Below are 14,793 nucleotides of genomic sequence, written 5' to 3'. Positions count from 1 at the left end.
CTTGACTCAATGGTTTAATCGCTATAGATTACTTCTCTGAAGGTACATGCTCCTACCCAAACAGATGGTGTTATGTTTTGGAGCCCAAATTTCTCTTGCTGTGGAACAAGGGTGACCTCTAGTGCTTTCAAAAAGTCAGTTCTGAGTAAAGCTAAATATTACAGAATAACAACAAAACCAGCTATAAAAACTGAATGGCTAATAAAGTTGAGTGATTGGTATCCACCAAAAATCCTCCGAAGATTAAGATTTGAAAGCAATTCTCCTTTCTCCATGAAGTATCACTGCTTAAATTACAATTTTAGACTGACACAGAAGTTTAAAAAGATCTATGAAATCAAGACAAAGATCAAAACCAGAAACAGCGTAGGAATCCTTCACTGCTTCTCCATGAATGCAGTATACACTTTCACAGATGTCAAACTAACAACAACGCACTGTGCTACATAACTGCCAACTTTCCAGAACAGAAAGTGAAAAAAGTGCCTACAGAAAAATGAAACCATGGCACAAATCTGAAAATTTCAAGTATGTCCTCTACAATATATAAAACCAACATTAACTGCAAGCAGTCACTGAAAGACATTCAAAATTATAAAAATTGCTGCTGCATTATTTTTTTTCACTGTGGTGCTCTTTCTTTATGTTTCACATTATCATTGCTATTATTACAACTATAGTCAACTACTCTGATTTCACCCAACCTATACACCTTCAGCCTGTCTCTCCAGTATTGCTTTGGATTTTTGTTTTTTCATCTTTTTGCTTCTTTAGCTAAGCTCAAGGGAAACATAACAGGACAGGAAGGAAAACAATGATCACCTTCCGCAGGCACAATTACAAGCGATCATTCTCAGAAAAAAAAAAGAGCTTCCTCTACACACAAATCCCTTCCCCATCCTGTGCCAAAGTAAGCAATGGGCCTACATGAACACTTAGAACACAGATGGCATACATGGATAGGATTTAAATGGATTTACATAACAAGTGAAACTGCATCCAGATTTCTAACGGGTACCTTTGTAAATCCAACAGCTTTGACAGAAAGTTTTTACTGAAATCAAAGTATGTGATAAACTCTGTTTACAAGAAAACTAACTGGCCAATGTTCTAGTGATCCTGCTCAGAAGAGAATGGGTTTCAGTCTAGAGTATTTAAAGAAGTCATAATTACATAAGTATATTTAAGCTCAAAGGGAAAATTTCAGTCTATCAGTCAAGGCAAACACAGTGATTTATGTATAACACTCACTTGAATCTTCCCCCCTGCCCATAAATGTCCAATTTATAGTAAACCATATGGCGTTAGGGCTTTCAGAAATACATTTAAAAGGTCAGGTATGTTCCTATACTGTCTTCCCATATAATTTTTCCAGGTTTTGAGATCAAGTTTTTTTTTCAATCTTTGCGCAAAAGCAAAAGTGACAAATATTAGCCAAAAAGAAGACAACAGGAAAAAAATATGCCTCTCAAAATGTTTTAGAATAAAATCAAAAGTATGATTTCAGTCATGTACACTGCCTGTAGTATGATCACATATTAGGGACAGAAGCTACACAACCTGAATACTTTGCTGTACAAATATATAAAGTTGCCAACATTTTTATCCATAAGAGAAATTAAGAAAGTATTTTCACAAAAAGACATAAGTGCACAACGTGCTGTTCACCTTGTAAATTCCAGGACATTCAGCAGTTCATATCTCTCTTCCTGTCCCAACTGAAGAAAATAAAATGAGAATTAATGCAAAAAAAACTCAAGCAAAAGAATCAAAACCAATCAAACTACATCCCAATAGATATATGCCATGCTGCAGTTATTCAGACACTGTAATACAGCAGGAGTAAATACAGCAAATTACGACGTTTCTCCAATGTACTTACAGACTCTATGATTACTGAGTCAGGTGTCCTTCCAGTGAATACGAAACGAAGATGCCTGGCTGCTCTGACCAACGCTCCTTCATCTGCAATAAGTTAAGTAGTTATTTTACAGATGTACCAGAAAACTGTTAAGTTTACCTCATGATTTAATGGACACAGCCCAAGCTTTTCCACTTTTGACTTCCTTTTTCCTTTATAGATTTTAAGATTAGATGAGCTGCTGGAAAGAACTCTTTGTTTTTCCTGTTGAAACTGATGAAATGAGTTTACAGTTCAGAGAAAAAAAGGCCTCAAAGGAACACGCCTCAGCTCAGTAACAAGAATATCCTCTTCAAAGCACCTAGGCAAGCATCTTCCTCAGTACGGCACTGGACAAGGTACATTTCTTTTTGTGTAAGTTCTGTTTTCGAAGAGAAGAGTGATAAGTCATTCCTACAAATAATCTTCAATGCCTACATTCAGGAAACATTTTAAGCAGCAAGTTTCCTATAGGCATCAGTTCTCTCCAAACGGCTCAGAATGTCAGAGCAGAATTTGCTCGCAATGACCAACAGAACACTGCCATAGCCCAGCTAGCTTTATTTATGACCCTACCTCTGCCCTTGTCCTCCAACTGTTGAAGGACAGAATTTAGAGAGAGAGCCACCTACAAGCTGGGGCAGACAGGGAAGACAAAGGCTGAAGACACTCTCTGTGCTTCATGTCATTTCTCCCATCATATCTTGTTACAATACATTAGCTTAGCAGAGCTGAGCATATCTTAATAATTTTGCCTTGCTTATCATTTCCTGAATTCAAAAATTGTCTATGAATTACAGTAGGCTTGAATCAGACCTTTCGTACTATAATCCTTTCTCACTCTCTAGTAGAGCCTATTACAACTTTTATCCTATTAAAAGTATTTCTTTTTCATTTTTGATTACAGTCTCTGTTCTAAATCAGTACCACGGTTACCAAGTACAGAATAGGTTCACAAGCAAGGATGTCAATTTGTCTCCTGGTTTGACATCTATTTGCATTTGAGCAGTTCCTTCAGACTTCCGCAACAATTTGACAACACCTTAGGAGTGCGGTATGGTTAATAATGCATTGCCCTTACATAATCCACAGGACATTCATATTTATTTTCTAAAGCAAATTAGAAAAGTCTAAACCCTTTGTTGACAAAACTGATTTTATCTGATACCAACACTTTTTTTGACGGATATGTTTTTGTTCGGTTGGTGGTTTTTTTGGGTTGTTTTGTTTTGTTTTGTTTTTGTCTTGGTTTTTGTTTTTTGTTTTTGTTTTTTCGGGGGGGGTTTGGGGGTTTTTTGGTGGGTTTTTTTTTTAAATTTAGGAAGATATTTCAGAAAACAGTAAACTTTGAGTAAAATTTGCTTATTGAGTTGATAGAATACTTTACTATATGTTCAGTCAGTTCTTTGACTCTCACCTGGAGATGCTGCTTGATATATAATTTTATCACCTTCTCTTTCTGGAACTGCTGTATGACACACTGCCATCATTGTCAAGAACTCACATATTATAGGTGCAGTTGGCTAAAAAAAAAAAAAAAGAAAAAGAGATGTCAGTGTAATTAATCATTTAAGCAACAACTAACTGAAAGGTAATTACAGATATGGACAAATAATAGTCAAGAAAAATTTAATGAAAGTTTTTTTCTTCTCTTTAAAAACAACAACTAAACAAAACAGACATTATCTGTACACTAATTTCAGCATGCAGAAAAACTTCTTTCTGCTGTACTTCAATACTGGTTATACAGATAGAGTTTAGTGGCATTTGCTATCATAACGATCAAAAGTAGATAACCAGAAACACAGAATAATGCAAATAAGCATTTTGTAGGGAAGGTAAGTTTGAATGCTTTGATGTAGCAATCGAACCTGAGAATCATGTGGAAAATGCTGGACAGACAACTTTTAAAGACAATTAGATTAATGTCTTGGGCACTTCACGGTCTACAAAGCTGAAACATTTTTAAATGACTTAGTCAAAAGAGGGGAAAAGAGTGTATATAAGAGAAATAGTTGTTTACGATGAATACAGCCAAAAAACTTATTAGTACAGCTGAAATGCGCAAAATGAACGACTCTACTTCTAAATGGTTGCTCAAAAGAAACCCCAGCACTCCCTCGAATAAGCTCAAAGCAGCTGCCATGTCAATTGAGGTTTTTTGTAGCATATTCACAGTATTTTAGATTAGTAGCAGACTAAGAATGTCAACGATGAAGATAACATTACAATTACTCTATATAATACAATAATCTCTGAAAACCTAACTTAATTCCATAGGGCATAAACACAAACAGGAGCAGGTTCCTGTACTCTTCCACCGAGGGCCCCCAGAACCTCCAAGACTTATTCAGAAGGCTGAATTACAGATTCTTCTCCAAAGCACTTCAGAACACATTTAACATACAGTGGTGAAACTTCTCTTTGAACGTGTGCCTGAATTTAAGATGTATACAAACATACGTATACATACAATTATACAAATATATTTTTTATAGCTTGTATGCTCATATTATATATACTTACTACTACCTATCCTCCTGAAAACTTTCAAGGTTCAACCACCTGCACACCAAGTATTCTCCAGACAACAGCAATGACAGGATGATGCCTCTTCCAAGCAATCTCTGCTACTAGCACTGAAAATGGCCTGTGCAGGTAAGTATAAGTGCCCCCTCTGCTTTAGATACGCTTGAGTTGCACTCAGGTGTCTAGCATGTAAAACTGCCCCATTTGTAGGAATAAAATGCTTCACTGTCTGCCTATTACCCTAAATTATCCTCCCAGGAAGACAAAATTTAAGGAAAGAAAAGAGTAATTTATTTTACACTCTTCAAAACCAGAACAAACAGTTACACTATTTAAGGTATGTATTCTTAGTTATGACCAGGCAAAAACATCTCTTGTACAAATGACAAACAGAAAGTGGTAATGATGGTACTGTTTCTTCGTTAAATAACAAATTAAGCTATTAATTAAGATTAAGTTAATCTTTCTGTGAAATGTATTGTCTCTTTGGGGTAAACACCAGCCTCCAGAATGCCTGTTTCATTTCATCATCTGAACTGATGATCTAACCTCATGGAAGAACGTACACAAAACAATGTATATGGTTAACTCCCGAATCTTGTCTAAGCCAGGGCACAGAAGTACTAAGTCACGTCAAGACAGTAAGTTAACCTGAGCTTTGATGGATGTCAGGACATCATATGAACAGCGTAACTAACGTTAAAACAGCCACAGAATGAAGAACATAAGACTGTTATATTTCAGACTCATAACATCTGAATCACACACACACAAAAAAAAAAAAAAGAAAAAAAAAGAAAAAAGGGGCTGGATCTAATTAAAAAATATCAACCAACAAACAATTGTAAGAGTATTCACAATTTTGTGTAAATATGTAATTTATTTATTTTCCTTCACAGGACATAATCTTCTGACTTACTGAAAGCAATATTTTGATTTCACAAAACAATGGTAATTGTTTCTATATAACTTACATGATTGCTTTGAAGATTCTCCAGTAATGATGAGTCACTAAATGTTTTTTCTTCTCCATTTTGTGAGCCCTGCCTAGAATTAAGTAGAAGAGAGATCATCATTAGCATATTCTTAAGAATACGTATATAAATCATCCCCACTACTCTGCTAAGGTCAAACACAAATTTTCGTCTGTAGCTGTTACAATAAATGCTGTTATCACATACTGTGAGAAAATGAAGCAAAAAGGTACTTGTTTCACATGTCCAAAAGTTTACCTAATTTTAAGAAACCTTGATGTATACAGATACACTTAAATCCAGTGAAGTTCCTCTGCTGACTTCAAATAACGAAGGATGAAGTAAAAATAAAACCACAATGTAAGACTGTGGCTTCTTGTCTTCTGAGCTCTAGAATGAGATTACTGAAGAGACTCAGAACAAGGTAAGCCTGAAGAAACCATATTTCTTTGGGAAATTAGCAGTTTTGGAATAGGTTTGCAAATGTTTGTAGAAGAGAAAGTCCCGTATCTGAAAGGGGTAAGCAAACGCAGTTCAGACATGAGGGAAGTCTGCATGGAGAAAGTTTGTTTTCTATTATTCATGACCAAGAAGCGACCTAGTAAATTGATGATAAAGACAACAGAAGAACAATGGTGAAGTAGGAAAGGACTGAACAGATGCAAGCTGGAGATGGTTCTGGAGAAATAGTGTCATACGCTAACATCTCTCAAGCGGCACAAATCTTCTGGCTGAAGCTGAGAGCTCAAAAATGTAGATACTTCTAGGAAGCCTAGTTATTGCAGCTGTTGAGTATTAAGACAACCTAGTTGAGTTCGAATCTCAGTGAAACAAAACAGTGCTGAAAAGTGAACCCAGATGGAGGAAAGTATTCTTTTTTCATTTACTTTGGATCTTGCCTTGGCTCACACAATCTTAAAAGAGAGCGAGCATTCAGTGACCTAAGCTGAAGGATAAGCCATATACACCAAAGGCAGTCTAAAGATTCTCTATGAAAACCAAAAGTGAGCTAGTTTAGCCCCGTGCTACCATGAAGGGATATAAAATGGCAGTACCTCCTCTATATAACCACTCAAGGACTACTTTTTCTAAAAACCTATTATTAAAGTGAGAAATTTGAAGCATCCTCATTCACCAAGACTTTTTTTTTTTAAATGCAAAGGGAATTAATCTTGAAATACCAAATGTTAACAACTTCAGGTACACTAAATTTGTTCAGAGTCTAAGGTTTAAGCTTTGTTTGCTTAAAGCTTTCTGACAGAAAGACTTCAAGATATTTTCCAGATTCTCAGTGCTAAAAAAAATGATAAATATTTGTAGGTATATGTTGAGTCAAATTTGAAAACAATTTTTTCTAATACATGAAACCAAAAATTGGAAAGATCTGGAATTCAGTCCACTAGTCATTTTAGGACTAGAAATGTTACTGTCATAAACAGATTCTACTAATTGCAATAGATTTACATTTAAAAAAAAATTATTCTTATGTTTCTTATTTCTTAAGTATTTACAAGATGTTAATCCCCTTTTTTTTTTAACTACTGTTCAGGCCTCAGTTTATCAATTTCAGATGTGCTTATAAAGATTTTGATGTGTATTAGTCAAAACCAGTCTTATTTCATAAATACCTTCTAAGCAAGCATGCTTAATTTCATGTAAGCATTGCATTATTTTAACAAAACCACTCACTTGTGTGTAGTTAAGCACACTTGTACATCTTTGTAAGAAACATGTTGCTGCTACATGAAACGAAGATACTCAAGTCAGGTAAGATTTTGGGGTGTGCACATGTACCACTTTTTATGTGTATGTGGGGGGGGATTTTTTAGTTTGTTGTTTTTTTTTTTTTTTAATCTAAAGAAAGAATAATTGGTTCTAATCTAGCAAAGGAAGTTTTTTTCCTTCAAACTTTTTAAACAGAAGACAACACCATGTTACAGTTGTATGACATACCCTGCTGTGACTATCAACAAATAAAATAGTGATAATTTAAAGACTGTAAATGACATTTTGCCCCCGCTCTATCTGAGCTTATTTTGAACAGTATTGCAAATATTTAGTTTGAGAAAGTACGATGAGGAAGTACAAGGCATCATGAAGACGGCAGCAGAAAGGAAGCCAGGACTTAAACCTTTCCTGAGGTACCTGTTAAGAGATTAATGTTGGCCCCAAGTGTATTTGGGTGCTTTAATCTCAGTTTCAATTAATAACTAGGTAGCGCTAATATTCTAGAACTATCTGTAGGAAGTAAAATATGAACAATAACTTATTACCTATTTTTCAATCTCAAATATGGACCTTTTTTTCAAACATGTTAGTAATAACCTAAGGAATAGCAGAAAAGTGTGATCAGTTACCATAATACCAACGGCCTTAATAAATGGCAAAAGTTTCTCTCCAAGAAGCAATTCTAAATTGTAAAGGATTGTCAGCAGAATAACCGTACTGCACCTCAGTGACCCTATTAGCAATTCTATTCCAGAGTACACAACCTAATACTGTAGAATTCTGATGGCATAAATTTGCATCTCTGTCCGTCTGTATCAATTTGAAGCTAAAATAACTTTTGAGTAGACTATCTCACATTTAGCTCTGTTTCTAGAAATCTCATCCACTGGTTTTAAGCTTGATTCTTCAAACACACACCACGTACCTAAAAGATTTTTAGAGCTTACCAGTCATCTGAAGGAACACTATAATCCTCAGGCTCAGGGCAATGGCTGCACAAGAGGTAAGGGAAGAATAGAAACAGGGAGAGGAAAAAGAATCACAAAGGCTAAAAGCTTGGATCATGCATAAAAAAGAAGTTAGTTAATAAAATTAAATTACTAAAAAAAAAGTTTTAAGGATCTCTCAACCAAGTATTTTGCTAGTGCCTAGATAACAAAATGTTGCAAAAATACGATGGTTCTTTTGAGGCTTCATAAACTATAAATGATCTATAGAATGATACTTACTAACTTATAACAGCAGATATAAAGGCATTTGCCCTCTTTACAAATCTTGCTTTATATTTCAGTATATATACATTGTTACAGTTTATCATTAAATAAAAGGTAGGGTTTTAATTATCTGAAGCCATGCTAATGCATGGTAAATCCACCAGACCATGTAGGCCTGGTGGAAGGTGTCCCTGCCCATGGCAGAGGGGTTGAAACTAGATGATCTTTTAAGGTTCTTTCCAACCCAAACCGTTCTATGATTTTATGATTCTAATGCAGCTTGTCTGGCTGAGTTCACAAAATGCTGATGAACAAAGCTAGCCTTAGTACATGAAGGACTCAGACCAGTGATGACACAGGTTTGAAAGTATCACAATTTATAAAAACACTTAGAAGAGGCATGGGAGATGGAACAGTTACTTTTATCCTCTTCTGTGTTCCCAACTTCTTACTTGCATCAATACAGAAAGACAGAGTGACTGTTCTCCGAGCAGCTATGAGAGACGCTGTAATGGCTATTCACTGTAAAGAGAAACTCCGCCCCCTAAACAGCGATGCTAATCAAAAACCACAGTCCATGCCTTTTGAAAACGGAGTGGGTGGGAGCTGGAAGGTATAGCAAGAAAAAATGAAAAAAAACCTCAGGCAATTTTTTCTGAAAAAGTACCTTCATGCCTAGGTTTCATAAAGAATAAATTTTAGAATTTGTGCTATAGTAACTTCAGATGAAGATATATAATGAACTGAATATCAAATACTGATTTTAAGTGCTATTATGATTAATGTATTTTTTTTTACCTTAAAAAACTGGTATACAAAGAATTTGAAAATAGTTAGCTCAGAGCAGTTTCTCTGAAGTCATAAAATCAGCTCATATGGTTGAAATTGAGCCATATATATATATATATATATATACACACACACACGCATTTATATAGGTATTTGAAGTATCAGGGTGAGAACTGTATTTTATTACAACTGTTTATTAAAAAAAAATCTGTATGGTTAATGCATTAAGGATCTAACTTTTTTCAAAATGGAAAGCCTAGATTAGACTCCTGAAAATCAGGATTTTCAAAGGGACCCAAATGATCAAGCCACAAAAGCCAAATCATTATCTTTAGCACAAGCCCAACACTTAATTTTATAACCCCCGCCTGATCTCTGCACAGTTCCAGAGGTGTCTAATTATCTGCTACTGAATGCTCCAAGTTCAGCCCAGGTCCAGCATCTCACATACTGGTGAGCCATACTGGCATTTACAACATAGGTGCTTCTGCTCTACTTATTGCTTTTCAGATTTTTTTTTTTCAAGTAAACTGTCTTTAAAGTTTGAGGCTTTTACAAACTCTGTTGAAGGAGTTGGATGCAACTGCTGACAAAGAAATAGTAAAATGCTTTGTTTGCATTTATTTGGAGAGATTTCTTAACAGCAACGTTGATATTTGGAGCTATGCCACTATAACAGTATTCACAAAACCACTTGGATGGTGGCCACAGTACTGCAGTTCATGCTACAGTACTGTAATTCAAATTCTTTTTCATCCTGCATATTATTTAGTGCAAGAGCAAATGCCTACATAAAACATGCAGCATCGACAATGATACAAGTTCTTGCAAGTACAAGGGAAGACTTCTTTTTAGTAACAACATTAAACAGACTGAGCGATAGAAAAAACAGCATACTGAAGTTGTGTTACAGCAGTAAGCCTTTGGTATCTAAATTTTATTTTTTCTCCCCTTTGCAAAAAGAGATTTCATGACTGAAGTGATGATACCGCTTATAAGTAATAATTCATAGTCACAAGCAAACTGACTCCTAGTTGTAGATATTGCCAGGCGTTAAGTTTATTTTAACTGTAGTAGTAATGCCTGGGTACATAGGCACAGGTAAAGGAAAAGAAAGGCACACAGATAAAGAAAAGTGCATGAAAATACCTACCCATAAGCAATTCCTGCTACAGTACACTTCTTAAATTGCATGACATTGCACGTCAGTGTACCCGTTTTGTCAGAAAATATGTATTTGACCTAAATGAATGATAAAATTCATTATACATTAATATTCAGCAGGCATTTATGTATCTAGTACAATTCATCACTATCAACACACTAAATATTTTTACCAGTTCTACAATCTTTATAGTTCATAGAAAAAAAAAACAAACCAGTACATAAACGTGGCAGATGCACAATCTTGATACCCATTTCCAAACACAGCAATCAACTGAGATGTCAGGAAGCTTAAGCTTCCTTCCATGAATGGTGGTATACTTAACTATCCCCCACTCTAGGCATTGCTGAAATGCAAGAAACTAGTGAAGACCAATGGCGCTTTGCTAGTAAAATATTCTATTTCTGACAGAAAGCAATACAGTAAAAGTATTTATCTGCATTTCTAAACTCCTCTTTTTGACAAATAAATATCTTCTTAAAGAATAACATTAGTAAAAAACCAACAGTTCAGAAACACCAAGTTGCAGGAATAGAAGAAATACGTTCCTTTCTATGTACTCCAAGTCTCCTATTTCCCTAACATCATAAACCCTTCCTCTTCAGAAACTACTAGTTAAAGTATTTTAAAAATTGAAGCTGAATCACATGTATCTGTGATATATTTAAATTTAGCTCAAACCTAATCTTAAGAACAAAGTTAATATATGAAGAAATTAAGTGGTCTCTGAGGAAACAAAGGCTCTATTAGTCAAAGTTAAACTTCAACTTTCAATCATTAAAATTTCTCACTAAAAAAAAAAAAAAAAAAATCACAGTATTCTTAATTAGGAATTAACTGCATTATATATGGAGCTAATAAGGCTATGTATTTCTAAAATTTACTCAGCATCTCCTATTTAAAGATTCTGTTTCTGAGGGATTATGACTCAGCCAAATCAGCAGTTATAAGAAATCTTCCATGCCAGGTTTATGCCTCAAACTGTATTTTTTTGTGTGGGCAGAATGGGAAAGCAGGAATTGCAGCTAAGAAAACTCAACCTTTTTTCCCAACACCAAAGTTTTGCCTTCTCAAAACATGAACATCTCTTGGGGCAAATTTCTTCATTATGTGCAGCCCTCATGTACTTCAGAGAAGACACTTGCTCTTTTTGTTAGCAGAGCGTCCTTTGGTCTCCCTACAAAAATCTGCTTAATTAATAATCTGTCAAAAAAGTGAAAGTGGAGATCCCAGGAAGTCTGACTAGATCTTGGTGGTGAAGGAGACTTTGATGAGACACTTAAGAAATGAAGGCAAAGTCAAAAACAGGAAATATGCCTGGGAATGTGAATAACAATCTAACTGCAGAGAAAGAGAAAAACAGACAGATTGCATAAAATGAGAGAAGGAAAGCTAAGATTCAGAGTCTCTTCCCCAGTAGAGGAGCTTGTACTCTCTTTAAGGCCAAGAAGAGAACAAAATTTTCTGCTATCTGCACGTGCTTCCTAAACCCAGTAGGCAAAGGCCTTGTCCTCCTCTAAGTAGACCAATGTTAGAACACGTTAACCTGAAACTATGGTTTTCCCAAAAGGCAGATCTCTTAAGTATTAGTCTGTAAGACTTGTTTGCTACATGGCTAAAATTATGTTACTATTTATTGTTCTTGGAAAGCTAAAACCAACTTTTACATTCCTATGCAATAAACTAAAGAATTAGTTATGAAAACTTCTAGGTTAGGAAATGCACAAATGCGTATTCTTGTGCATAACACAGCTCAATTAAATGAGCACATACTATTTTTTCCACAGAATCAGTTTATGGCCACCAGTCAGTGTAACAAAAAGCATAATGTTTAGCCTGTTTTTAAAGCAAGACTGCAAATACAATTGGCTGAAACAGCAAATAGGATGTGTACTGCTTCTGGAAGCATGCCCTGTGACCCAGACATACTTCTATAAGGTCATACTTCCGTAAAATGAAGAACATACAACGAGCCATCTCTTGTAAAAAGCCTAACTGATTTTATAATATTAAAAGATATCTCTAAAGCAAAATGAAGAATTAAGCCTAAATTTCCAGGGTGCAGTTCAGCTGTCAGTTCCCATTCCATTCACTGCTTCAAATCTTCAGTGGCAACAAGAGACAACGTATACAACCATGATACAATCCTAGAGCATACCCACTGTCCTGTCTGAGCAAGGCAGAGTGTGTGAAAAAAGAAATGACATACTGAAGATGCATGCTATCATAGTCTACATACAGAGACTAAATTTTTGTGCCAGAGACAGTCTTAATGGTGAGAATTCCTTACAGTTTGTAACTTTAACAATACACTTCAATCTTCTGTGATTACCATACGCACAATGATACATAAAGCAGCGTTTGTTCTTTTAATACTGGTTTCAAAAATTTAACTTCTGCATATTGCAAATTGCTGTTAAAAATATCTGACAAAATGAAGAAAATAGAAATAAGTGAAGACTAAGGCAAGAATGTAAGTTTTTTGAAATGAATCATCCCATTAATAATTTAGATTGTAAAATCACATAAATCATTTCAACACACACAGTTAGAACCAGTAATTTTCTACCTGTCCAAGCTCTTCATTGAGGTTTGAAGTACGAGCCATTGCAGCAGTATCCGTAGGTTCATAGTGCATGTCTATGTCCTACAGATTAAGAAAAAAAGTATATATATATTTAAAAACTAGTCTTCCTAACTTATTACAAGATGTCTAGTACATAAATAGAAAACATAGGTGTAGAAGAGCAGACTGAACACGAATACAGGTTGCCTACTTATGATTATTTAACATGGGAAGCCACAGACACAATCAGATCACTTCCAAGAGTCTCCAGGAAAAAATAATTTCCTCTTTAAAACAAAAATCTGTATGATACTTCGAGATTTTACTCGCGATTATTTCCAGTGATCTGTATTACTGAAAAACTGTTGTACCCATGCATCTAAAATAGATTTAGCAACAAGCAGAAATACTACGTTGTAACACTTAGAGAGAAGTCAGTATTGTCTGCACAATCAGTCACTTCTAAATAACAAGATAACTATACCTTGAGATAAAAACACAAAGATAAATTTAGGACTGCACAATAAATGTACAGTACATCATAAGTGGTGCTTTTTTATGGTAAATCCTTCTTTTCCCCCATTAATTCATTAAGAAAAAAAATTAAAGGATGCTAAAATAATCTTTATATATTTTGAGAGAGATAATACTAACAAACACTGGCTTTCTAAAAAAACCCAAACCATTAAACTATGGTGGTGGTGGTAAACATCAGCAAAATAACAAAAAAACCCCAAACATGGGCTACACTTAGAAAGAAGAAATGAAACTGGACAAACTCCACTGGACTGCAAAACAGTTCCTTATGATCATTCTGGATGAAACTAATACCTGAATACTAATCATGACAAAGTACGAAACCACACAAAAGCCATGTTCCAAACCCCCATTTGGTGCAGGTATGAAGGCACTAAATAAAATTCCAGTAATAATAAAATAAATAAACCGCATACTTCAGTATTTATAGTAAAAAAAGTCTGAAAAAAATGTACACATAGACAAGCAATCTTCATTTCACCTACTTGTAAACCACTTGATTTTAGAAGTCAATGCACATTGTAAAACTAATATTTACCCAATTTATGAAATACGCCTGGATAAATTTAACAACTTCAAGCGTAACCAACAAACTGATTGGAATAAGATTATTGAAGAGAATGATAAAAGTCAAGAAATTCAATCCAAAGTTGCTTGCTCCACCATCTGCCAAAAAAAAGCAAATAAAAAAAAACATTTAAGACCATACATAAAAGTATGTATACACAGTTTATTCAGAGTATTGCATTAATTGCTGATTTTTAAAGTGTTATATGTCTAAGGAGAAACTTGATAATTAATTCCAATACACTTGACACTTGCCTATAAATATGACCTTCATAAGATCTCTTATAAATTGGAGTTTCAATTTAGAGATCTTTGCCACCTTCTCCAATTTCTGCAAGGCAAACTTACCAGCCATTCCCCCTTTTGATACATATTAAAATAATAATCTGGGAATACCTATATAGAGCAACCAAATTTGAAATTTTAGAGTCTTACAATTTTAAATGGGGAAATGTGGAGTGGAATGAATTTTTTTCTCTATTCACCCTCACATCTTCCTATTCTCCACCTTCAACCCAGGAAAATACTATGAAAAAGGCAAATCCACACTATATGAAAAGAAGAGATGAAATTAGAGAGTTTAATGAAAGTTCTAAAAGAACTGGAAACATGAATATTAACATATATAACAAGCAGTTTTATACCACTTTTTCCTTTTAAAGTTTTAGATAACTCTAGTAGTAGCACCTCACAGAGGATGCGAATGGGAGAGAGCAGCTTTTTCTCCAGTACAGCAAAAGGGTAAAAGTGTAGTCTGCGTCTCTATATCCAAAGATCTCTCAAAGAAAAACAGCCTCAGACAGGTTTCCACTACCTATGGAATA

General features: G+C 34.8%; 1 protein-coding gene across 1 annotated transcript in view; it reads right to left on the bottom strand.

The window, feature by feature from the left end:
- Positions 1-14,793, bottom strand: part of ATP8A1 (ATPase phospholipid transporting 8A1) — a 99,236-nt gene that overhangs the window by 65,540 nt on the left and 18,903 nt on the right. The window contains exons 7-13 of the mRNA XM_086464458.1: positions 13,941-14,068; positions 12,869-12,946; positions 10,288-10,376; positions 5,404-5,476; positions 3,318-3,423; positions 1,883-1,965; positions 1,669-1,718 (exon numbers count right to left, since the gene is read on the bottom strand). Of these exons, the coding sequence (XP_086320584.1) occupies positions 1,669-1,718; positions 1,883-1,965; positions 3,318-3,423; positions 5,404-5,476; positions 10,288-10,376; positions 12,869-12,946; positions 13,941-14,068 (607 nt within the window). The remainder of the gene's footprint in view (positions 1-1,668; positions 1,719-1,882; positions 1,966-3,317; positions 3,424-5,403; positions 5,477-10,287; positions 10,377-12,868; positions 12,947-13,940; positions 14,069-14,793) is intronic.

Source organism: Leptosomus discolor, chromosome 4, assembly GCF_034619465.1.
Source record: "Leptosomus discolor isolate bLepDis1 chromosome 4, bLepDis1.hap2, whole genome shotgun sequence".
Classification (NCBI taxonomy): Eukaryota; Metazoa; Chordata; class Aves; order Leptosomiformes; family Leptosomidae; genus Leptosomus; species Leptosomus discolor.
This window is presented reverse-complemented; position numbering and strand designations above follow the sequence as displayed.